At 38.4% G+C, this 27,364-nt stretch overlaps 1 protein-coding gene across 2 annotated transcripts; it reads left to right on the forward strand.

The window, feature by feature from the left end:
* Window positions 1-3,602: 3,602 nt before the first annotated feature.
* On the forward strand, window positions 3,603-23,515 carry LOC114666514 (zinc finger protein 664-like). 2 transcript variants are annotated; one of them, XM_028821413.2, is made up of 3 exons: window positions 3,603-3,700; window positions 12,025-12,501; window positions 21,355-23,515. In XM_028821413.2, exons 2-3 carry the CDS (start codon window positions 12,108-12,110, stop codon window positions 22,299-22,301), a joined length of 1,341 nt encoding a protein of 446 aa, XP_028677246.1. In that variant the 5' UTR covers window positions 3,603-3,700; window positions 12,025-12,107; the 3' UTR covers window positions 22,302-23,515. The 2 variants fall into 2 exon arrangements, with proteins under 2 accessions (XP_028677246.1, XP_028677261.1); XM_028821428.2 differs by lacking the exon at window positions 3,603-3,700 and adding an exon at window positions 4,556-4,742.
* Window positions 23,516-27,364: the final 3,849 nt, after the last annotated feature.

The following is a 27,364-nucleotide window of genomic DNA, read 5'->3' on the forward strand; positions in this document are numbered from 1 at the left end:
CCCCTAGGGGGGCCTGCCCCACAGTTTGAGAACCACAGTCATAGACAATGGTATAGCCTTTTACCCCCTGTAAGTTAATAGAAGATAGAACTTTCTTCCTATAACTAAGATAAAGTGTGTTATTTGAGTCAGTTGTTGTTGTTTAGAATAGGTCCCAGTGCTAGCAGGGACTAAAAGACCCATTTACAATATGAAAACGGGATAAGCATACAGTTTTCTGACTATCAGACATGGTTTAGAAATGGTTCAACTGTATAAGCAAATTAAAGAAATGAAACAAGATTTTTAAGCTTTAAACAGAACTTTTTTTAAAGAAAAATGTTTCTTTTCTTTGCTGTATCCATTTTTTCTCTATTTTTGTGTGAACTGTTCTACTTTGAATTTTTTACAAAAGTTTTTAAAACAAAGATATTTTGTCTGTGGAATAATTTTAATGTGTCAGGCTTTTGTCAGAATCCCATTTTGCATACTAGAGCTGCTGAACTTTGGTTAATTTTGGGAAAACGCAGCTACAGTATAGTTTTTTTTTTTAAGTCTATAAAGTTGAGTTGGATGATAAGGTCAGATAGCTGGGGAGGACTGAAAATAATAATAATAATAAATAACTTCAGATAAGATGGGGGGAAAAAAGACTAAAAGCCAAAAGACCACCCAGTCCCTACTGGGTATTCTACCTAAAATAAATGTTCTTAAGTCATTCCTTATTGTTTTTAGTCTGCACCTTAGAGGACTGCTGCAATGGGTCACATGGCAGTTATAGTATCCACTTTCATTCAAACATTACAAGTGGATGCTCAGGACTTTGATTAGATGGTTATGAAGCAGAACAACAGCACTGGAAAACAAAGCAGAGAAAAGTAGAGGTTGGTAACTTGGCAGGTTACAGCTGGGAATGTAAGGGGACAAGCACTTAAAGATATAAAGATTTTTTAAAACTTTAAATACCATTTAAAGTCAGTTCTAAAGGACACAGATAACCAATGTAATGATGTTAAAACTGGTGTGATGTACTAAGATTTTCTTTTTCTAGTTAAGGTTCTTGCTACGTGGTTCTTAACTAACTGCTACCAAATGATATCTTTCTTAGGTAGTCCAATTAGGAAACCTTAAAACCATTTTGTTCAAAATAGCCAAACAACATTTTTTGAACAGTTTATTTTTATTTTTTTTATTTTCTATTATAAGTTCAACGTAATTAGTTATCTAGAGAAATATTGCTTCTTATAGTCTGTGAAATTGTCTTTGTGCTGAGTACTGCAGGCCTGTTTCTGGCTGAGTAGCTGGACTAATTGGTTCTGCAGTGTCCTCTATACCTTTGGATGTGTGCGCACGTGCAACTTGAACTTTCCAGTTTAGTGATGGAGCTTGAAGTTCATCGCCCACATTTAAATGAGTATTGCCTTTTTTTTCTATAATTGCATGTTTGTGCTTCCAGTTCAAATTTTTCCAAGTCTTGGCCATGTAGCACACATCAGTAGGTGTAAAAAAAAGTGGAATACCATTTTCTCCCTTAAAGGTAATCACTTTAATTAAAGTAAAAATTTAAAATAGAGAACATCTATATGAGGAATGGATCCTTCATAAGACATTAGGCCACATACTGATTGTCACTTACCACTGACCAGAAGCATGAAAAATTAGGAAAAGGCACCAAGGAAGCCTGCATATACTGCTTTGTGATATTTCTAATACTTATAAACAGAGAGGGTGATGAAATGAAATATCAAGAATTCCCATTTGTAAACTTCTCAACTAAAGTTCAGATGGCTGTAGTTTATTCAGTCTTTGGCTTCAAAGCAGACCTGTACATAAGAGGCAATGTCTCTACAATCTGCGGGAGATTTCAAGACTGACTTACCCATTGTGGTTCAATTCAGTCCCCGTTACTTGGTCAAGTCAAATCGATGAGTGACTATTTAGATTACATAGATAGATAGATAGATAGATAGATAGATAGATAGATAGATAGATAGATAGATACTTTATTAATCCCAAGGGGAAATTCACATACTCCATCAGCAGCATACTGATAAAGAACAATATTAAATTAAAGAGTGATAACAATGCAGGTATACAGACAGACAATAACTTTGTATAATTTTAATATTTACCCCCTATCACCCCATCCCCCCGGGGGTGGAATTGTAGAGTCGCATTGTGTGGGGGAGGAACAATCATTTAATTCTTATTAATTAATTGCATGGAGCAAAAAAGGCAAAAAACACGAAAAGCTCTGTCAGAAGTAAGAGCTGAAAATTAAACAGATTTCAATAACTCAGTCTGGATTTGAATTCTCCCAAGGTTAATCTGTAAATTGTGCAGGGACCTCCATTTTTGGTTCTGATGTATAAAGTTATCCAGTTTTAACACTGAAGCTTTTAGGACTGCACATCTGTGCTTTTCATAAAACATCTTGCCACACAAATCATCCATCCATCCATCCATTTTCTAACCCGCTGAATCCAAACACAGGGTCACGGGGGTCTGCTGGAGCCAATCCCAGCCAACACAGGGCACAAGGCAGGAACCAATCCTGGGCAAGGTGCCAACCCACCACAGGACACACACAAACACACCCACACACCAAGCACACACCAAGGCCAATTTAGAATCGCCAATCCACCTAACCTGCATGTCTTTGGACTGTGGGAGGAAACCGGAGCGCCCGGAGGAAACCCACGCAGACACGGGGAGAACATGCAAACTCCACGCAGGGAGGACCCGGGAAGCGAACCCAGGTCCCCAGATCACCCAACTGCGAGGCAGCAGCGCTACCCAAATATAAAGTGCAATATAAATAAAATTTATTATTATTATTATTATTTATTACCCACTGCGCCACCGTGCCGCCCCACACAAATCATCTTTCTGGAAAACCAGTATTCTGTATGAAAAGGAAACCTTGTTTTAAATAAGCAGATAATCAGTATTGTTTTTACTTCTGTTTAATTTGACAGTGCTGTGACTGTTGTAACACATTGTTCGTTTCTGTTGTATTTTGGTTGACCTCAAATGTTGCTATTGTTTGGTTGACTTATCCTGAGTTGGTTTTAAGTGTTCAATGAGATTCTTCTGAATCTTTTATATCAAATATGCAAGTAGATACTAATTGGAAGTTTTATCAATCACAGCCTGAAGTGTGACATGTACTGCTCTGTTTCTAGGAAATTTTAGAAATGACTGTTGGAATTACACAAATACAGTATATATTGTTTATATATGTATATTGTTTAGATAGTACGTGGTAATTATACTATTTTAATAATTGAAATATTATTAGGAAAATATTTTAGAGACATAAATTATTTTAGCGTTTAATTAATTGTTCCTTGCAGAATGCATGAAGGCTTTATAAGCATTTCGAAGTGAATGGAATTTTCACCTTTGTAGCACTGCTGTCTTTTTTTAGTATTTTAGTTATTATATTTGAAGTTGCTATTTTACTGTGCATGTAACCGAGTTTGCATGTTCTTCCTAGTAAATATTGCTGAATGCAGTATTTCTTTGTTAATGAATTACAGCTGTAAATTTGTGCAAAGCGCTGTTCTAATACGCGGCTACAGTGGAAGATGATTGACAGTTACCACTCCCACTTTCCCCACCTACCACAGTCCAGTCTGCAGCATTACCCTTCCTCACCCTCGGATTGACATAACAGCCTACTTTCGATCAGTGTGTTTTAACCACTAAGAGATAAAAGGTATGTACTTGTAAAACATATAGAGCAGAGTTGGAAAAAACGACATAGCAGCGGATTGCACTGTCGTTGGAGGCGCTGGTTTTAATCACCGAACGACACACGAAAGCTTATCCTACTCTCTATTGTTTGTGTTGTACCGACTCTGTGAAATGTATGGATGACACTTTAAAGCGCAAACGTTTGTATATTCAAAGTGATAAGTCAATTTTAAATCGCTGAACATTTTGATCTCAAGGTGACGGCGGCCATGTCGTGTTAACTGGTGTGAGCCCTTTAAAAGGCGAGATTAAAGGCTGTATAGCCTCACGCTCTCGCTACTTAAGTGTTGTAACAGTGGTGAGGTAGTGTCTGCTTTCAATCACTTCTCTGGTCAGCCCTTTGGCCTCTGTGATTTCATAGGTATGTTTATGGTGTATGTCCACGACTCGCTTCACGTTTGTTGTCAATTTTTACTCCCGTTTAAAAGCGCTGCACGTTAATTTTAATTGTAGTCCTTCTTTGACGGCCTGAGATCGCGCAAGCCGGGATTTCTTCCTGAATGGAAATTCTCAATAAAAACCGTGCACTGATTTGGGGACATTTCAATTTAGTCCGCGTCGTTTGGTGCACCGTAGTTTTCAAGAATTTCGTTCATGATTAATCCAAGCCATGCAGATGATAATTGGGATTTGGAATTAGAATTACAAGATGTGATGTTATGTGGGGACTGAATATATGTAATAGGCTGAAGACGTTAAAAACAAAACAGTATATAGAATACGACAATATTAACCTGGTATTGGAGGAGGAGAGTGAACTCGCGTCACACGGCATATTTTGATGACAAAATATAATTTAAGTTAATATTAAAAGAGTTATAATTTATCCAGAGGACGATGCTTTAGTTGTATACGATTAAAAATGAAGACAACATTATATTTCCTGCTAGTTTTTTGAATCTACAGTGAACAAAAGGTAAGTGTGTTTAACACGTGCTGACGTGACGGATTGTGGAGGCATTGCACTTCACAGGAATACTTCCGAAATGGAACAGACATCAGTGGTAAGATTTATAAAAGGAGACGTCATTGAATAATAGCAGTTATTAAGAATGCTTGTTTTTGGATTCGCAAGTTACTGTGTAATAGTTTCTGCACTAAAAGTTTTTGAACTGTAGTCTTTTTTTTAAATATATATATTTTTAAATATATATATATGACCTATAATTCTCTCTCGCGGGAAGATGGTATTGGAAACATGTCATTTAAAAACAGCTTTTACGACAGAGATCACAGCTCTTAGCCACTATAGATAGATAGATAGATAGATACTTTATTAAGTAGGCAGTGTGGCAATTTACACAGTCCTGATAGAAGGAGGTTAGAGGTTGGGTATTATAAGAACATTAAAGATTAAGATTAGAGTCACAGCCTCCTGTTCAGGTAAGCAATTCGCATTATGATATTTTTAAAACGACTCCTTTCTTGTGTGCTGGTTGTCTTTGCTTCTTTAATTTCCAATTAGCCCAGAAAAGTAACAACAACCAATAGCAAACGTTTTGCATCGTTGAACTAGGTACGTTGATTACAATTCAATGTTTAATGACGGTAAGGCACATTGTCTGGTGGAGAAGTAGTTTCCTTTTGTGGTGTATGGGGTGCTACAGATGTGCCAGCGTATCGAATAAAACCCACCGTAAATCAGCTTCCATAACCTCAAAAAACCTTCAGGACTTGGAGGGGAAAAATAAATCTGCTAACTTTAAAGTTTTTTCCCCTACTGTGCAAAGGTATGCGGTTCACCAGGAACAAAATGGGGTGTTTATGCAAATATTTAACTTCAGTGTTACTGAAACAGAACTTTACCGTTTTACATTTTACAGTTGTTTACCTTCGCTATTTAATAGTTTTACACTGTAAAATTAACAGCGATTTTTTTCAGTATAACCGTAATATATCAGTAAAGGGTATGAAGCCTGAAGGTAGAAAAATATCGATTTTACAGAACTTGACTGTAAAAAATAATGGTAATGAAATGTACTGTTTAAAATGTACAGGTAATTTTCAGTAGAACATAAGGTCACTTTCCTTTTTTTTTTTTTTTTCAGAAAAAGTATTTTACTTTCACCATTCGCATTATTTTTACCGTTAAATTTACTGTCATTTTTTACAGTGTTGACATACATACACGTGGTAGTAGCGCTGCTGTTTTGAGGTAAGGAGATCAGGTCTTGGATCCTCCCTGCGTGGAGTTTGCATGTTCTCCCCATGTCTCCTCCGGGTGCTCTGTTTTCCTTCTACAGTCCAAATACATGATGGTTAGGTGGATTGGCGATCCTAAATTGGACCGTGTGTGTGTGTTCGTGCTGCAATGGACTGGCACCCTGGCCAGGGTTTGTTCCTGCCTTGTGGCCTCTGCTGTCTGGGATAGGCCACAACAGACTGTTACAACCTTGTTTAGGACTAAGCTGGTTAGAAAATGACTGACTGACAGACATTTGAACTGAATGAGTTGCACCTTTTTCAAATAGAACACCTGCTTGGCTTTACTCACAAAATGTAATTTTTTTCATTTAGAATTCTGTCCTTTTTGAGTAACCATTTAGCTCATCGATTTCTATGAATTCTGTCTGATTCAAAGAAATATGCACGATATTAATATTATAGACAGTGCTGAAGAATTGCTGACTAAATATTTTATTCAGGGCTGTAGTGAGTCATTTATGTTGTACGGCTGTTGTAAAATGTGTGCTATTATATGCTGCTAGATACTACACATGGACTGGCAACCCAGCTAGGATTGAACAAGGATTCTTACCTGGCCGGGAGGCCAGTGCAACAGAAGGACTGGGGGAGATGAGCAAAGTTCAATATGTTCTCCTCCAATATGCTAGGTGTCAGTCTCCCTGGGTTAGGATGCCCACGTGGATGTCTGTGGGGCATGCTGGAACCTGTAGTTCTGTAGGGCAGCCCTGTTGGAAGTGCTGTCAGAGAAGAATTATATTTGGTTTATGTCACTTTTAGTGCCTTTGTCCAAGGTAATCTTGTTAGTAAACCTTTTATTTATACTGGGGCTTGTGTCTGTAAGATTGTGTGAATGGATACGTATTACTAACTCTTACAATAGGTTGTGTTGTGAGGCAAATGCAAGTTTTGTTGTCCTTGTAATTAAAAACAATAAACTACTGTTACAATAGAGCTGTACATAAATGAATGGCCTCAAACATGAATTACCCAAACAGAGTGATGTAAAGGTGAATGGGCTGAAACTGGACAGTATGCTGGAAGAGACTAATAAAAACATACAGAATACCACTACTTCAAGTGAAATTAGAAACTAAGAAATCATGACATTTTTCCTTGCACATTAGTTTTCTGTGCTAGGCATATTTTTTATTGAATACATAACAACAAAATAAAATGTTACATGGAGTTTCTTACCTAATGTTTAATACAGTATGTTCAAATTTTAGGACTTGATGAGAATGAGATACCAAAGACCATAGTATTAAACGAAAGTGGTTTTTCTTCTTCACACAAATATCACGATGTATGTGATATTTCATAATGTCAGCCAGAGTGTAGTTTTCCTACTATAAAGGCAGTCTTGACTTCAAATTCAGAATACAGCAATTGTAAAATGGTTGTTATTTATTGCTGGTGTAATAATGTGTGTCCAGCTGGGAGCATTAGCTCCACCAAAGGACCAGATTTAATATTGGGAAATGCACTACAAAAAAGGTAGTGTCACTTAAATTGCTGCGTCAAAGACACAACAATGATAAAATGAAAGAAAGAATTATCAGTCATGACACAATTTTACACTTAACTTGAATTTAAGAATCATTTAATATACAATCCATGTCCGGCTTTGCCAAAGAAATCCATTTGGAATGTGGAAGAATGAGAGCAATTGCAGCAGTTAATAGACAAGCTCTCCCTCTGTTATGGTTGTCTTCTATGGCTGAAGATGCCATCAGAGTATGCAGAAGTTTGGAAGGTTATAGAGGGCTGAAATTCGAAAGTCCCATAGTTGGACCATTTGAGCAGGTCAAACAAGTCGGCTGTTGTAGTATTTCAATGTTTCCAAGGTCCATTGGCAAATGCCAGGGTGTGGTCACTTTTTTTTTTTTTTATAATTTTAAGGTGACTAGGGGGCTATGCCCCCTGCTTGCTTTACTCACCCACTCCCAGCTTTGGTTAACCAGATATACAATTTTAAGTGATTGTTATTTCCATGGGAATTGTTACATATGCATTGTTTTCACTTTTACTTTAAAACTTTAGTAAAAACAATCTTTGGAATTAACTTCTTCAAGGTCACATTAAATTAGGGTTCCTTGTTTGGACATACATTGTGACAATGCAACGTATAACTGCCTGCGAGTGAATATCATTTCTTTCTCTCTAATAAATAAAACTACTTTTTCGAATGTTTGTCCATGCTCTTTCTTCTTTGCTTGGTCGTTGACGCATCATCTAGAACGTATAAAATTTATAAGAGCTGAGAGCGTAGAAAGTGTGTCTGCCAAAAGCATTCCCACGACTGAGGTTAGATGACTGTGGTCTTGTTTGAAAATAGTTGTAAGTAGGGCGTGATTTGAAAGAATCTCATGTTAAAAGTCTCTGTTTCACGGGACTTCATACCACGCCAATGTTTTTGGAATCTTCTAATTCTCTCCGGCAACACAAATTAGGTGATCTACAAGTCTCCAACTTAAAGTTTAAACCCAAACAATATATTCAATCTCTTTTTGCTGTTCCGTTATTTCACTGAGTAATAATTTCCGTTTGCGCTAATTTGATCTTTCCTATCCTTTTTGCGATTTTCTAGTTTTTGTACTTCCATTATCTCTAACCTGCTCTCCATGTGTACCATACCATCTTTTTTTAATTCTTTACGGTGTTCTAGTTTGTCATCTACTCTTTGTACTTTATTTCCGGCCCTGGGCGTGGACTCGTCTCATGGGACATATAAGTGTGTCTCCGAGAAAATCACATCTTGTCTCCTTCCAAGATTTTTTTTTTTATTAGAGAGAGATATTGGAGGCTGAGTCTTACATCAGCTAAGGATGACCTCATCATTGGATCAGCAGCAGTATGACCTTTCATTCCATCTTTGTGAATTTCCCATTGGGATTAATAAAGTATCTATCTATCTATCCTGTAATCGAGCCTATAAAAAGGACAAGCTTGCCAGTGATAAATGGGTAAATGAGCCATATGTCTAAGTTGCCAAGCTACCTAAAAATGCTGCGAAATGGAAAAGAATTAATTGGGTCTTAGCAATTAAGCACCTTGTGTTTTTGAACGTTAAACCAGTCAGTATTTAGCTGGGAATTTTGATACAAATCACTGGAAATAAAGAACTTTCTCACAGACAGATCCAGCATCACAGTGAGAACAACAAGCAAGAATGTAACCATTAATATAATTGGAAGAAGTATAAATAAATATTTTATATGAAGGAATAGTACATCATAAACAGTTATGTATAAGTGCAAAACTATTGAATACATAGTAACCTATTGATTAAAATTCCATTACTTCCTACGGCAAAATAACTTTTTTTACAGCGGTTTGGATGACTAAATCTCCAAAAAGTAATCATTCTTAACATTTATCTGGAAGATCATCCACTTTCATTGCATTTCATAGTTTAATGAATCATTATGTGGGCACACACATTCTATAATTTTTATTTTCAGAAAAAAAAAATTTCTTCAGAAAAAATGTACGTATTGCTAGCAATGCAAAAATCAACTCTAAGAAGTTCTTTTGGTCTTTAAACTATAAAACATACACAAGCATTCCAAAGTTTGGAACCATCCAGAAATGTTTGATATATATTTATACTTTTTTTCAAGGTTCCTTTAAATTGATTTAAAAGTACAGCCAGCTTTATGTTGCTAATGGCCATTACTGCTTGAAATGAGTGATTTTGAATCTATTATTCATGTATGGCTACAAAACCCGATTTTTAGCAGCCATTACTAAAGTTTATTGTTTTCTCTCCAGGATGCCGTTGTATGAAATCAGTTTCTTGACAGTCTGTCACATTGAGTAACCATCATTTTGTGAAACAGAAACAACAGATGGACATGTTTCTTGAAAAAAAAGTATTTCACTTTGGCCATTTCTGAATGCAGAACTGAACTTTAGGAATGTCTGTAAATTGAAACCTGAGGAAAAAAAATGACTTTTTTTTACTTGAACAGAATGGTGGTTATCAGCTGAGCTGAGCTGATCAGCGGAGTAACATTAACATGTTACTATTGGACATTTAAGCTTGCAATACAATTAAAGAATGAAGCAAGATAACTAAACATTTGGAAACTGATAATGTAGAAGGTTCTGACCACTTTCATAATATACTGTGCATGTAACACAATAATAACCAAATAGCATTTAAACCTGATTAATTAAGGATGTGTTAAGGGAGGTTACCATTTGAACGCTGAAGTAATGGCTTCTGAAAATGGGGTTTTACAGTCATAAGTGAATAGTAAATTTAAAATTGGTCATTTCAACACTAGTAATGTTTTGGCTGTATTTGTAAACCACTTCAGCTTTTCCTTGATTTTAAAAAAGTATCAATTTATCAAACGTGAAAATTTCTGGGTTATTCCGAACCTTTAAATTATAGTGTAAATCAAGGGAAAACTGAGGTGTATTTAAATTAATAAAGAAGAAACCTCAAGCGCAAATGCTTTCAACTCACACTATCCATCCATCCATTTTCCAACCCGCTGAATCCAAACACAGGGTCACGGGGGTCTGCTGGAGCCAATCCCAACCAGCACAGGGCACAAGGCAGGAACAAATCCCGGGCAGGGCACCAACTCACTGCAGCAACTCACACTATCTATCTGAGCTCATTAACATGCTACTGTTGGACATTTAAGCTTGCAATAAAAGAATGAAGCAAGATAACTAAGCGACATTTAGAAACTGAAAACGTAGAAGGTTCAGAACACTTTTGTAATACACTGTGCATGTATTAATATGCACATTTTAAAAATCACTACATGTAGAGATAATGAGTGAGGATAGAAAACATCAACCTGTCTTGAAGTCCAGGCCAGTTAGCTAACAAATTCTGAAGTTAAATAATGGCAGGAGTTCTACAAGGCAAGACTGCTTTTCCATTAATGTTGTGTTGACAGACGATTAAAATGAGTTTAGCTGTGGAGATTTTGTGTTGCTAACTGGAGTTTTATGAGGATGCAATGTATTTAATTACTGTGGAATTGTAATATTCCAATAACCAGTCACTCCCATCCTTGTCGCCAGTGTAATATTCCAATAACCAGTCAGAATAATTCCTCAGTTGTGAGTTTATTTCAAACTTGGTGGAAATAACAGGTGGTACATAAAGTCACTCCTACAACTCCTGAGTTGACTTAACAGCCCAGAACTTTCCTGCAACAACCCACCAGGTCCCTTGCTGCTTGGTCTGCCTGTTTAACTACCTGATCAATAATCCAACAGGAATGTACAATGCTATTTATCTAAACTATCAAAAATATTTCAATGTCACACACCATAAGCATACAGTATAGTGGAGTGGAGGGTGCTGCAATAGTTTTTGCACAGAAAACATGATTTGATATGAAATGTGAGGGTACTTTGATATTTTCATGTATGTATAAAATGTTTTGTGTATAAATGGACCAAACAACTTTAGTTAAATTTTACCGGTGACACTTAACTAGGTGAATGAACATGTCCGTCAAAGTCAGTCAAATCTCTACAGATGGATTTGGGCAAAATTCCATTTAAGGCTGATATATGGTAGGTAAGTGAAAGGTTGTTTTTCATAGTGGAATGAAAAGTGAACAATATAAGTGTACAATAAGAAGTGTGAACTTGTAAATATTATATCATGAGGGGAAATTAGAAGTCCTAAAGGACTCGCTGTTCTCCACAATTAGATATTGTAGGCAAGAGATGCAAAACCTAATGAGTTTTCAGACTTCATGTCCAGAGAGTTTTTGGTGCATAGCACACGTTAGGCTACTACTAGAGTGTTTTTATAATGCTTTTGTCTTCATATTATAAGTATCAGAATAACCCCCTGAAGAAATTCCAGGAAGCAGCAGGTAGGCTTCCTAAGTGTTAAGAAAAACTGGAAGAGTTAACTTAATGTGTTCAGTTGCTTTTGCTGTAGTTCTGAAAGGTTTCTGCTCTGTTTAAGCAAAAGGGGGAAAAGAATGCTGCCATTTCCAGAAACAGAAGATGGTGGAGATGTTTAGCCTGATAAATACTCAACAGCCAAAATGTTGGGTCTTATCTTTACTTTTAGCGTTTTGAATAACCTTCACTTTTTGAATCCCCCTTTTGCAGATGCATACAGATGCAGCTCTTCAATAACACCAGATGAACAAAGCAACCCAGCTAAACAGAGATTTTAAAATAGATGAGCAGTGATGAATCCTTCACTCCATCAGGGTCTAAATTGCATGAATGCCATGGAGAAAAGAAGCGTGGACATCAAGAAAGAGGACTGTGAATGGGACAGATCCAGTGTAAAGGAGGAGGATTGTGAATATGTGGTAATAAAGATTCAAGAATACCCTAAACTAACGTCTGATAGCGATGGCACAGAGAGAAATGAAATTGTAGATGGTATCAAGGAAGAAAAAATTAAATCGGAGATTGCATCTTGGCATTTATGTACACATGTAGATGAATCTGGATTGGGCATTAAACCAAGCAGACAGATCCCCCAACAAAATGATCCTGTCCATGTGAAGGTGGAATCTTTAGAGTGTGACATAAAGAGGCCTGAGAAAACATCCTGTCTGAGTCACACTGGGAAAGGTAGGTGCCAAAATAAATACATTACTCTAAGGCTATGTCCACATTACTGTGTTTTCATTTAAAAGCAGTACTTTTAAACAAAATGATCTCTCTACGCACTGGAGTTTTCGCATTATTTACAAAAGTATATGTGCCATAATATAATGCCCAAAAATATGACATCCAAACTGTACAAAAAAGAATTTCGATGAATACAGGTAAGAAGATCAACAAGCAGCATGGAAATTAGCTCTTCTATGGCAACTTTATCAGGGCATGTTTTTCTTCTGTGAACAGTGACTGATCAGTGAATGAGGTGAGGTAATGAGCAGGATCCAGTCAGGGAAGGGCCATCTAATAGGCATCAGTCAACCAGAGCATGATGGTGTCCGTGTTTACAAAAACATTATTATTCACTCATCCACACTGAAACACCGTGTCATTGTTTTCAGAAGTCTATGGCTCAGAAGAGAATTTTTACAGGTATCCATTTTCGGGTTTAAAATCTCCAAGGTAGTGTAGATGAATGGTGAAAACATTGAGAAATGTCTTTGTTTTTTAAATGAAAACAGTGTTGTGGACAGGGCCTAAGAATTAGGAATGACATGATTTATTTGAAGAGTCTTGGTTTTCTCTTGGCTTGTAAGTGCATGGTTTTTTTTTTGGTCTAGGAGACCAAAAACTCATGCACCTGGAGTGCTTTCTATCAATCCTCAGGGACCTCTACAGGGCTGCATTTCCAGACTCTATATCCCAAGCACCCATCTGGGCATCCTGACTGGGTTCCCAAGCGAAGACCACTGCCACCTGGCATATAGGGGATGGAACTGCTCCCAATTCCTGGCTATTGCTGGTCCATCCATCATTTGATACTGGTCTGATACAAATCTATTTTCTTGTCCCATCAGCCAACCCCTTTGTCCTTCTTCTCTGTCCTCCCATGTGGATATGAAGACATCCTCTTTCCTGGCCAGAATACCAGTTCTTCCTCTCTGGAAGTTGCATACATACATACACAGTATATATTGTGTGTATGTGTATGTATATATATATATAATATAAAAAAATAATAGCTTGAAATCAACAAAGGGAGGAAAACAATCACATACTGTATCTTAAAATAGTCTTTAACACCTTTCAGGTGTCATTATCAGAGGAAAATGAGACATACAGGAATCAAAGGCAATATATAATAAATGAGGAATGGGAGGTAGGTGGGTGTGAGAAGGGTGGATTAGTAAGGTGGGGTTTGGAGGGTGTTGGTTTTAAAGTCTTTTATTATTTGAATATTCTTCTTTTTAAGCCTGTATTCGCTGGGTTTATGTTCAAGTGTCTGATAATGGCATTTTTGTTTGATAGCCATGATTCAGTAAGTTCTCTGGCACTGTTTGTTTTTGCCCTGAATCTTACTTGCCCCGTGTCCCAGTTAAACGTTCAGTTGTCCGGTGGATTGTTTTCTTAGGCACATACTCTCTGCACATATTTTGATAAATCCTGGAATTTTTATCCAGATCTGAGGACAATTCTAATAGTTGATATGTTGCCATAAAGTATGGGCCTATTTGCCGACCTTTGTGATATTCATATGAAATTGTTGTTTCCTTTTGTTATGATTGATTTGAGTTTCTGTCTTTACATATGTATACATACATGTTTTAAAAATAGTGATGAGTAGGTGGAGATTTTATGCAGGATGGTGGAAGATTGCAAGGCCTTAGGGGAAAAAAAGCAGAGTGTGGGCTGATAGTGACGACGTACAAAGGATTCAGATACAATTCAGACTGTTTCACTTTCTGCACACTTTATTGTGTTGTACTGTAGATTAAATTTTAAAGGATACATTTGCCATTTCTGCTCATCAATCTACACTCAATAACCCATAACAACAAAGTGAAAACATGTTTTCAGAAAAGTTAGAAATGTATTAAAAATCAAAAACTGAAATCTCTCATTCATATAAATATTCAGACCCCATTGTTCAGTAATTTGTAGTTTTACTGTAGGGATAGTATTAGCCAGATGAAGAGCAGTACCTGGTCTTGCTTGGAGTTCTGCACAAGTTTTGTCTTATCAGAGCTGAAAACCTTTTTGCACATGCTCTCAGAGTCCTTTAAATGCTGTTTGGCAAACTCTACCATAAGCCATCTGATTGATGAAGTGCTGCTGAGATGGCCATCGTTTGGACAGGTTCTTCCATTTATGCAGAGGACATCACTTTACTGACCAAGTACCACCTTTCCAGGGTACTCAGTTTGCCTGGATGGTGAACTCTAAGAAGAGTACTGATGGTTCAATTTCAGCATGTTCTTGGGAACACTCAAAGCTTTAGAAATGCCTTTATACCCTTACACAGATCTATGCTTCACCACAGTTTGATCATAGAGGTCTACAGAAGGTTCCTTGAACTTCATGGTTTGGTTTTTGTCTGGACAATGTGAATTGTGAGACCTTATATCCTCAAGTGTGTGCCTTTGTAAATAATGATAAGGATAAATAATACATTGTATTTATATAGCGCCTTTCCCATGCTTAAGGCGCTTATTTAAACCGCAGTATATATGCAACATTGGGTACAAATATTTCTAAATAGAACACTAAACAGATAAAAACAGGGAATACAAAGTATTAAATAGAATAAAAGACAATAAACCAGGGTAAACTACTAAATTCAATAATAAAAGAAAAGCCTAAACAAATATCATTTGTGATATAACACACACAGACACAAATTATTCTGAGCATCTGGACAGAGAGAGAAACTGAAAGAAGCACCAGAATTTCAGGTTAAGTTAGATGCCTTCCTAAACAGATGAGTTTTCAGTCGTTTTTAAAAGAATGAATGGAGTCAGCTGATCACTTTGATTTTGGGAGATCATTCCAAAGTCTGGCCGCTACGTGGGTGACACGACCGTCAACTGTAGAGTGCAGGTTAGTGTGGAGCACAACAAGATTGCTAGAATCAGAGGACCTTAGTATGTGAACAGGAGCCTAGTGATGGAGAAGGTCACTGATGTAGTCTGGTGTCAGGCCATTTAAAGCTTTGTAAGTTAATAATAGAATTTTATTTTCAATCCAGAAAGCCAGTGGAGGCGAAACATGATGAGTTTTATGTGCTTGCTGTTGCTGGTCCATGTCAAGACTCTTGCAGCAGTGTTTTGAATCAGCTGGAGCTGTGATATAAGATTAGAAGGGACACCTGCCAGTAGGTAGTTACAATAATTGATGCAGGATGTGATAAAAACAGGGCAAGTTTCTCAGCATGGGAAAAGGAGAGGAATGAGCAAACACAGGATATGTTATGGAGGTGAAATTAAGAAAGTTTCTAAATGTGGTTTATGTGGGTGGAATAAGAAAGTGAGGAATCAAAGATGACACCAAGATTCCATGCATTAGAAGAATGTCTGAGATCACCATCAAGAGTGACTGAGAAGGAGCTTGTTTTCTTAAGTTGCGCTTTAGTGCAAATTTGCTGGAGTTCAGTTTTGTTGCAGTTTAATTTTCAAGAGTTCTGCTCCATCCAGGTTTTAATTTCACTGAGGCAAGTTGTGAGCTGAGAAAGCTCTGATGAAGTTTCACTTTTAACATTGAAATAGAATTGAGTATCATCTGAATAAAAACGATAACCCAGTCCAGAGCTATGAATGATATGGCCAAGGGGAAGCAGAGGGCTGAGGACAGAGCCTTGAGGAACTCCTTGTGTGACTGGCACTGAGCTGGACCTGCTATTACCAAGATTATCAAACTCTAGGCTCTTAGTCAGACAGAACTTAAACCACTGGAGGGCAGTGCCACAGACACCCAGAAAGTTCTCTATTCTGGACAATAGAATGTCATATCTAATGGTGTCAAATGCTGCACTAAGATCTAACAAAATTTAATATGCTGATTTGTCCAGAGTCGGTTGCCATAAGCAAATCATTAGTTTCTCAAAGCAAAGCAGCTTCACAGCTGTGCTGTGCTCTGAAACCAGACTGAAAGGGTTCCATCAAATTATTAGACACACTCAAGAACTTTTGACAGAAAAGGTAAGTGAGAAATAGGCTGACATTTTTTATGATTGTCATCAAGACCAGACTTTTTCACACTGGGGTTTCAGAAGCAATTTTAAAGTGGCTGGCACAAAGCCAGTGTTAAGAGATGTGTTTATTATTGTTGTAACAGTTGAGATTATGGTATGAATTTAAGAAGTATGGTGGGGATGGGGTCCAGTACACAAGTAGCTGGCCTCATCTTACAAAGCAGGTCGTTAACAAATGTAGATGTGACTGATGAACATTTAGAACAGGAGCTGGATGGATTGGGAAGACAAGAAAAGATATAAACAGATGATGGATTTATATTAGTTGAATTATTTAGATCTTTAATTTTATTACAGAAAAAGTGGAGGAATTTTTCAGACTTCATTAGAGGAGGTAATTGGGTCAGATGCAGGTTGAAGTAGTTTATTAAATACAGAGAACAAAACCCTTGGGTTATTATGGCCACTTTCTATTATTCTGCCATAATGTGTGTTCTTGGCTGCAGTTAGTGGGTCTCTATAAGCCCTTTGATGGTCAGAGAAAGCCTGGATATGCACAATGATGCCAGTCTTGCGTGACATTCTCTCAAGTCATCAGCCAGCTGCTTTCATAGACCATGATTCTGAATTGTACCATGGAGATAAATACATTCTTCTGTTTTAAAGGAGCTGTTTTATCTAGTGCTGAATGAAGGGCTAAGGTATAATAGTCAACATGACTTTCTAATGTTGATGGAATAGGGTAAAGACAGAAAAAGATCAGAAATGGATCCAGCAACGATAGAGGGACAGATATTTTTAATATTCTGAAAGAAACTTGACATTTACAGGTAAGAGGAGGGAGAGGTAATGAGACAGTGAAAAGTACTGCTTTATAATCAGAGAGTCCCAAATCACTGCTGTAAGTGTTGCCAACAGATAAGCCAGATGTGCAGATCAGGTCCAATATATGACCACCAGAGTGAGTAGGAAAATCAACATGTTGCGCCAAGGACAGGAATTCATTTGGAGTGTCAATATGGATGTTGAAGTTGCTCAGAAGAATGAATTTCTGAGAAAGCAAAATTAAGTGGGTTAAAAGTTCAGTCAGATCAGTTAAGAAAGACCCATTGAATTTTGGGGGACGATAGACAACAATAAGTAGGACAGCACCAGATTTTGTAATTAGTTTAAGAGCCAGACACTCAAAAGATAATGGGGCGGTCAATTGGGGTTCTTTTAATGTTTAACTCCGATCTAACAATTACTGCAACTCCTCCGCCTTGTCTTGTGCTGCGAGCCTCTGAGAAGTGAATATATCCAGGTGGTGTTGCTTCTGTGAGAGACATAAATTAATTCGGATTTTGCTAGGTTTCTCTTAAGCACACGTAAAGGTTGGAATCTGTAATGAATTCTGATATCAGCAATGCTTTACCATTAAGAGATCTTGGATTAAACAATGGAGTATTAGCTGATGAGTGTTCGTTGTGCACAGATCCGTAGTAAGAGGTTATTTTAGCATATTGAGAATTTGGCACGGGAGGCACAGTGGCGCAGTGGGTAGCGCTGCAGCCTCGCAGTTAGGAGATCTGTGTTCGCTTCCCGGATCCTCCCTTCGTGGAGTTTGCATGTTCTTCCCATGTCTGCATGGGTTTCCTCCCGCAGTCCAAAGACATGCAGGTTAGGTGCATTGGCGATTCTAGTGGCACCCTGCCTGAGGTTTGTTTCCTGCCTTGTGCCCTGTGTTGGCTGGGATTGGCAGACCCCCATGACCCTGGAGTTGGGATATAGCGGGTTGGATAATGGATGGATGGATGGAGAATTTGGCACACTGGCACTCTTATTTCCAAAGCCATGAGTAGGACGGCATATTCCTGAACAGATGCTGATGGTGAACTTCTCATTCACAGCCCAGCGGTGGCGTTGACCTGACCTGCGATGTCGATGTTTCAGACACCACACAATGCAAGTGTCTTTTATAACATTCCAGTATCACCACTTGCTCTGAACAAACTGTTTAATGTGATGGAGTTTATCATGAGAATATTTTAGCATAGTTTAGAGCAATACTTATCTGATAGTTGTTAAGGAGTAGCTCAGCACAGTGGAAAAGTGAGATGGGTGGGGTGGAGTGGTGCAGATGAGCAATGACAACAAAGCAGCAGCAAAAAAAAAAAAAAAATCCAGAAGAGGCAGAGTAAGAGATATTACAAGATACATATGAAAGGTAGCTACCAGAATTCAGAGGATCCAGCATATGAGCACATACATACATACATGGAATGGCCAAATGGGGGACGCAGCTTGATGGATAAGGTCTCCAGGACTCTAATTATATCCAAATCTTACTGTTAAATTCTGCTCCGTACTTCTAAAATTTTTTATTTTTATACTGTATTGAGGATTTGTTCTGTTTTGTGTATTGTATTGTATTGACCCCCTTCTTATTGACACCCACTGCACGCCCAGCCTACCTGGAAAGGGATCTGTCTTTGAACTGCCTTTCCTAAGGTTTCTCCCATTTTTCCCTACGAGAGTTTTTTGGGAGTTTTACCCTGACTTCTTAGAGAGTCAAGGCTGGGGGGCTGTCAAGAGGCAGGGCCTGTTAAAGCCCATTGCGGCATTTCTTGTGTGATTTTGGGCTATACAAAAATAAATTGTATTGTATTGTATACATATACTGCTGGGTATTACAGGCGTGATTGCCCCAGAGCTGCAAGCCATGTGCCTGCAAACATCAGATCACCTCTCGGTCATTCCCAGTCGAAGCACATATAGAAGAAATCAAGAGCAATCCAGTATGTCCATTATAATCAAGTAGACTGAACATCCTCAGCTGATAGATCTCCACGGTGTTAAAAAAAAAAAAAAAAAAAAAAAAAAAAAAAAGATTTTGTAGATCGGACATCAGGCAGTCTCCTCCAGTGAACCACAGAAACATTGTTATCCCTGAGGCTGTGAACCCAGTCAAGGCAAAGTCCGTAAAAATGGATCCAAAATCAATTCAATTCAAATTGATTGCATCCATGAACTATACATTCAATAAAAGAAATGAAGAAGTGCAAAAAGTGGAAGGTTAATGCAAACTTTAACGAAAGTGTTATTAACGGGGAGGAGCGGCAACATGAGTGCGTCAGCGTCCCCTCACCTGAAGCCATGATAAATAAATAAATGATATCCAATCAATAAAATTTGTCATAGGTGGACGCCAATCAACTTCTAGACACATCGCAAGGAGAATTAAAGTAAACAGGAAGTACCTCACCACAACTTGGAGTGCAACCACAAAGGGTTTGAATACTTAAATGAATGAGAGATTTCAGTTTTCAATTTTTAATACATTTTAAACTCTTTCTGAAAACATGCTTTCACTTTGTCATTATGGGTTATTGAGTGTAGGCTGATGCGAAAAATGCACATTTATCCTCTCTAATAAAACCCCTGTGTGCATCCAGTGTCCGTGTGTGTGTGTATTCTGGTGAAATGCGCAGGGCACGGTGCGATGCTTCAAAGGCCGCCTGACGCGTCACACAAGACAGAGAGGGCGGGACCTATAAAATATCGCGTGGCAGATCCAATCAGATTTCGGTAAATGAGGTAAGACCTAAAACAGAAAACACAAAAAATCCAATCGGGTACTGAGATACGGAGACCAACTTCCCCATTACTGTGCAAGTGTTCACTCTGAGGATGTCAGATTTGCGATTAAGAAGCTTGGCCCGGTAAAGTGTCAGTCGTTGAAGGGTTTTTCCTAAATATACGAATTTTCATGATATTATAATACAATGACTTTTAAAAGTAGATTTATTTTCGCGCACATTACATCAGTTGCTGGGGAGAATCTGCTGATTGCCCGCTGTTGTGACAGAAAATTAAACGCATATTATGGACAGCAAAGCCAGTATTACTGTCAGAGAAAATTACAGGCATTTTACGGAAAAAATTTAATGAGATAAAAGGTTCCTTGCCATTTAATATAGACTGTTCCTACTACTGTTTATGGACTACTGTTCTAGCGCCCGTTATTGTAACGGTCTTAATGACTAGTCTGTGTATAATTACATCCATAGCACAATAAAGTGTGTAGAAAGTGAAGGGATCTGAATATTTTCTGATTCTAATAAACCATAGGGCAAAATGGGGAGGGGGTGGGGTGTTTGTTGGGCGGTCTGCTGCTTATTTTCTGCCTAACGAAGAAACAAAAATGTAGTGACAATACAATACAGTAGTTAGAATGTCCTCTTAGTAGGCACTTTCATTCCTGCAGATTGTCAGCCCTATCAAACATATGTCATTGGCACTAATTGTTCTCTGACACAGTTGTTTGTCTATTGAGAAAGCTGCATTTGGGTGGTCTGGTGTTTAGGGCGAGTCTGTTAGAATTATTTTCTCCATGTCTGGGAAGTTAAAGTCTGTGCCAGAGAAAAAACCTCAATCTGTGAAAGCCTATATTTTCCTTCATATGACGATCAAAAATATCCCACCTGGACGAGAAAACTGCATACCTGGCAACACCAAGCAGCATTAACCACTGCATCAACTTTCTACCCATCTAAACCAGTGTTTATTATAAATCTGTAAATGAAGCAAAGTAACATTGGGTTGGTTCACAATTGAAACTCCTTGTTTTTTCATCTTTTGATTTCACTGTCTTTAGTGTCTCAAAGTTTTTTAAAGTTAATCTTTCATTTGACGGTTTGGGTAGAAATCAAAAGAGCCTGCTAAGCACAAAAAACTGAATCTGTCTGCAGCAAGGTGAATGTAGAAGGTTTGACGTTGATTTGAACAGGAGTTATGCATCCCTACAGTACAGAATTGTCTTTTGTAAGATTTATTTGTGCATTTACATTAAATTGTGCATTTATGTATTTCTACAGATACAGAAGAGAGTGCCACCATCTCTTTGCCTTCATTTTGCCAGTACAGATCTCAGCAGACTGAAAATATGAAGAGAATAACATCTGACTCAGATGTTTTTGTACCATCCATTTTGCATTGCAGTTCTCTTCCTGTTGTGAGAAACATAATGAATACTCAACATCTGGTGGAAAATACACATTCATTGGTTTTAAATGGCTGTCAAGAGTGGGAAGAACCTCTTAACCATAAATCTAAACACAGATGTAAAAGGAGTGCAGTGACACAAAGGACATATTGCTGTTCTCACTGCGGCAAAAATTTTTCCACTAGCAGCAAATTTAAGAAACACACAAGAATTCACACTGGACAGAAACCATATTGCTGTACTGACTGTGGCAAGCAGTTCTACACCAGCGGCAATCTTCTGGTTCATTCAAGGGTTCACACTGGAGAGAAACCATACTGCTGTTCTGAATGTGGTAAAGGATTCTCCACAAATGCACATCTGAAGATCCACACAAGAATTCATACTGGAGAGAAACCCTATTGCTGTTCTGAATGTGGAAGAGGATTCTCCACAGCTACCCAGCTTCAGATCCACACAAGAGTTCACACTGGAGAGAAGCCATTTTGCTGCTCTGACTGTGGCAAGCAATTCTCTACCAGTGGCAGTCTTCAGTACCACAGAAGAGTGCACACCGGAGAGAAACCATATTCCTGTGCTGAATGTGGAAAACAATTCTCCACCAGCAGCAGTCTTCACAAACACACAAGAATTCACAGTGGAGAGAAGCCATATAGCTGTTCTTACTGTGGCAAACAATTCTCTAATAGTTCAAACCTTCAGTTCCACAAAAGAGTTCACACAGGAGAGAAGCCATATTGCTGTTCTAAATGTGATAAACGATTCACCAACAACCGCAGTCTTCAAAACCATGCAAAAATTCACACTGAAGACAAGTGAGAACATTTGGACTCAATAAGCATTCAAGAGCAACTAGACAGCTAGTGAGGACATCAGTGTTAATGAAGAATGTGTCATTAGAGACTTAAATCCAGAAAAAAAATGTAAAATCCTGGAAAAAAAATGAAGGTTCAGACATGAACCACAAGGCACTATAAAGCAGTACATCAGCAAAGAATACATCTGGTGGCAAAGATGAACCTCAGGGATTCCATTACAGTGCGCAATAAAATTCAGGACATAAATGAACTGGCCATTCCCATCTTGTCATACAGCTTTGGTATTATAGGCTGTTGGGCATAAAAACACTACACACATGCCAAGTAGTCTCTGAGAATTAATGCATTCTAACACAGTGCATTCATAGATCCAAATGATGCATGGGCCTGATTGAAACTGACTACATGGACAGAGCAGTGGCCTGCAGGTGTACCTGACGTATTTGTTAAAACCAACATGTACGGAACACATTTAAACACAAAGCAAAATATATCTCTATATATTCATAGGTCTGAATTGCAATCTGATTATCTGGGTGGTTACCTACCAGGTAATGCTTGTGGTTGGACGGCCAGTTGGCAAACATCCACCATGTCCACTCAGTTGTGAGAATCCGATCATACATGTGTTATACAGTACCTGCCAAATAATACAAAGAGTACACAACACATGTTTTACCCTAATTGGGGCTCATCAGGTGTGCATACTTTTTGCATCCCCTTACCGGGATCAAATTTTGAACGTAAGCACCTGAGGCCAAGCCTCCGCCACGGTGGCAGGTTTTCTTACTTGACAGGGTGAAGATCAGAGCATTACATTCGTAGGTCTGAATTGCAGTCTGATTATTTAGGTGGTTACCTAGCAGGTAATGCTTATGGTTGGTTGGCCAGTCGGCAGACATCTCAGTTGTGAGAAGCAGATCATAGATATGTTATATGGTACCTGCCGAATAATACAAAGAGTACACAACTCCAATCTTCACCCTGTCAAGTAAGTGAACCAGCCGCCTTGGCACAACATAAGGGGATGCAAAAAGTGTGTACACCTGATAAGACTCAATTACAGCGTGTACTCTTTGTATTACACTAATCCCTCCTCCATCGCGGGGGTTGCGTTCCAGAGCCACCTGCGAAATAAGAAAATCTGCGAAGTAGAAACCATATGTTTATATGGTTATTTTTATATTGTCATGCTTGGGTCACAGATTTGCGCAGAAACACAGGAGGTTGTAGAGAGACAGGAACGTTATTCAAACACTGCAAACAAACATTTGTCTCTTTTTCAAAAGTTTAAACTGTGCTCCATAACAAGACAGAGATGACAGTTCTGTCTCACAATTAAAAGAATGCAAACATATCTTCCTCTTCAAAGGAAACAGAGAGTAAAGCAAACAAATCAATAGGGCTGTTTGGCTCTTAAGTATGCGAAGCACCGCCGGTACAAAGCTGTTGAAGGTGGCAGCTCACACCCCCTCCGTCAGGAGCAGAGAGAGAGAGAGAGAGAGAAACAAAGTCAAAAATCAATACGTGCCCTTCGAGCTTTTAAGTATGCGAAGCACCGTGCAGCATACTTAAAAGCTGCACACAGAAGGTAGCAACGTGAAGATAATCTTTCAGCATTTTTAGATGAGCGTCCGTATCGTCTAGATTTGCGAACAGCCCCCCTGCTCACACCCCCTACGTCAGGATCACAGATAGTCAGCGCAAGAGAGAGAGAAAGAAAAGTAAGTTGGGTAGCTTCTCAGCCATCTGCCAATAGCGTCGCTTGTATGAAATCAACTGGGCAAACCAACTGAGGAAGCATGTACCAGAAATTAAAAGACCCATTGTCCTCAGAAATCCACGAACCAGCAAAAAATCCGCGATATATATTTAAATATGCTTACATATAAAATCCGCGATAGAGTGAATCCGCGAAAGGCGAAGCGCGATATAGCGAGGGATCACTGTATTTGGCAGGTACTGTATAACACATCTATGAGCTGCTTCTCGCAACTGAGAGAACATGGCACATGTACATATATAAGCTTGGTAAAACATGCTGAAGAAACTAAGGCATGGTAGGAACTCCCTCCACCATATGTGAAGGCAGCAGCAGTACAATTGGCTTGGCAGCATCAACAGGACTTCAAAGTTAACTAAAAGATAGGGTTAAACAACTGGCATGATTCCAGACTAATTGGAAAGTGTATGGACCTCCTCCTCCAATCTCAAGTGGATATGCAGTTCATGGATGGCTTCAGAAAGGCAAACTGAGACCAAGGTACGACAGCCTAATCATGGCCACATAGGATAGCAGGCTATACATGAGGTGATTCAAGACAACAACATAAAAAATGGCAAAATGTATAGGTGCTAATTCAACCAGTCAGAGCTGGAAACAGTAAACCTATTGGACTGCAGGTTCTGAGGTGCCACTGGCTGAAGGATTATGTACACAAACTTGTCAGATCATTGCATTTGAAAATATTCAGAAAAGACAACTGGCCACTGCCATAGTGATACTGGAACCAAACACTAGGCAGAATCAAAGAAAATGAGGAGGCATTAGTCACTTGGCACATGTCAATTCCAACTGACAGAAAAAAAATAAACAGGAAACTGGACATTGTTATTTAAAAAAAGCAGACCTCTGGTAAAGCCTGGATAATTGATGCATCATTCCCAAAGCAACTATTCTGTGCTTAGACGGTATAGATAGATAATTAAACAAACAAAACACCTTGTGGAAACTAGAGGGCATTGTTGCTCCTCAAACCCAACACAACAGACACAGAGTACAAGTTAAAAGCACAAAGATCTTATTTATTAAGAGGAAAACTCATCCCAATCATTTCCCACCACCACAGCCACAAGTAAACAACAGGCTCAGCACACAACTATTCTTCTTTTTCTGTTTCTTTCTCCTTCACTCCTCCCAGCAAGCTTCATCTACCTTCTGCCTGACTCTGGCTCGTCCCTGTGACATCAGTCATGTTCTCTTATATTGGCCAACCCAGATGAGCTTCTCCTCTTTTGCCCATGTGGTCTGCAAGCATTTCTGGGTTGGGACAGAAACCTCATGCCATATGGCTTGTTGACTTCCGCAGCACATCCTGGCGGCACCCATGGTATCCAACAGGGCTGAGATATAGAACACCAAGTCCCATGGTGCCCTGCACCGCTGCAATTCAGGGGAGTTGCCATCTAGCATTCTAGGGGAGGCAGTGCCCTAAACAAGCGGCCTTCCCCAATCCTTCCATCTCTTGGGTGTTCTGGCTGACTTGGGCTGCCAGCCATCCCTTACAACCTAAAAACCAAGAAATGCAATTAGAAATAACCCAAATGTGGAACAAACCAGCAAAATAGTGTCAGTGGTGTTGGGATCAACAGGACTCATTAAAGAATTCCAGACCCACCTGGACATGCTACCAATCACATAAACCCGATATGGTCTACAAAAAGAAACATTATTAGCAATAGCAAAGACGCTATGCTGATCCTTGGTGACCAATTAAAAAGAATAACAGTAGCGGTACAAAATCACTTTGAGACTCAAGAGTGACTGTCCTGATTGCAAGCATATGCCTGGCCATTCTTGGGGAAGTTAACGCTGAGAGAAGCAGTGAAAGTATGTGTGGTGTGTTACTTTCCTAACTACTCTGCTCTTTCTTATTTCTTTTGATATCTCCTTTCAGAATATGAAACGCATCCATAAAAGGAAACTTGGAGTAGCCTGCAAATCTTCCAAAATATAAAGGTGACCACCCCTTGCCTCAACAATAGTTTTAAACACAATGTCCAATGTAGTCTCCAACCAAATTGATAGTGTTGCTGCCCCCACCACAATGATAGGAACAAGACTACCTAAATATACCTTAAGCAAGAACTTGTGAGAACTAGGTACAGTCTGTAATCATTTGAAGATATAATCCTGTATCGATAGTTACAGAATATGCAGCAAATTTTGACTTTCCAACTAAAGAATATGCCTGGAGAGGTCATACAAAGCTGTAATCCAGAACAGTAAAACAGATACCCAAGCTAAATAAAATAAAGAAAGAAAATAAATGAATCAACAGAGTTTACTATGTCTTGAAAAAAGAACATAGGAAGAGAGCATAATAAAAATATGGAAGCTGTAAGACCTGAAAGGGGAAAGATCTGGAATGGTGGGATGAGGAGGATGCCATGTGACGTAGAATTTGTGCAAATGTTCAAACGCATAAAGCCAGCCACCTTTGAAATAATGAAATGCTAACAGTAAATATAGTTGGTTTCAAAGAGATAACAATAAGGACAGGACAGTGAAATTGACAATTAAAATGAACTTGTCTAACCAAAGCCAAAAAATCAAAATATGTTGTAAATACGCTGATTAAATGCATTTGTTAACCAGCATAATTAATTGACTTAAAATGGAAACTGATACAGCAATTGCTGAACTGCAAAATTCTGTGATTTGTTTATACATACATACAAAAAAAAATCAATATTTTGGTTGGTTTGAATGTCACCTGCTTCATTTTTATTACAAAAAGCACAAATTGAATGAAACTTCAAAATTGGCAATAAATGTGAAGGTGAAAACAGGTGAAGTTATTGCACCTTCATTTTAAGGCAGCAGTGTTCAAGCTAGGCTGGAGCCTGAAGACAAATTTAGAACAAGAAATTACAACATAGTTTTTTTCCAGCTATACAAAAGCTCAGAATGACTTTCAAGCAACAAAACAGCATAAAGGTATAAGTGGGACTTTTTATGTTAGAAGTAATGGAGAATGTCAAGCAGGAGTGAGAACCACTACTTTTCCACCTTAATGCCACTTTTTATCTTAAAAATGAAAGGTTTTACGATGCATTGCACCAGTAGATTAACACAGTTAGTAAATAAATACATACCAGTATGTTCAAACTCTTAAGTGTTCATTTAATTGATAGCAGTAAATAGCAGTTTTCTTACCTTGAGAAGATGTCAATTCTTCTTTGTTGGGGCTCAAGGCTTTTAAGGTGGCCTGTATTTTAAGTATAAGAAAGGAGAATTTTCAGAATTTTCATCATCTCCACCAAAAAGCAACTTCAAACCTG

This window comes from Erpetoichthys calabaricus, chromosome 1 (assembly GCF_900747795.2).
Source record: "Erpetoichthys calabaricus chromosome 1, fErpCal1.3, whole genome shotgun sequence".
Classification (NCBI taxonomy): domain Eukaryota; kingdom Metazoa; phylum Chordata; class Cladistia; order Polypteriformes; family Polypteridae; genus Erpetoichthys; species Erpetoichthys calabaricus.

What these genes read in the sequence shown, in the direction of transcription:
- LOC114666514 (XM_028821413.2), top strand. Translation starts at nt 12,108, where the DNA reads ATGAATCCTTCACTCCATCAGGGTCTAAATTGCATGAATGCCATGGAG. An exon ending in TCTGAGTCACACTGGGAAAG is followed by an intron (nt 12,502 to 21,354) that starts GTAGGTGCCAAA and finishes GTATTTCTACAG; the next exon opens with ATACAGAAGAGAGTGCCACC.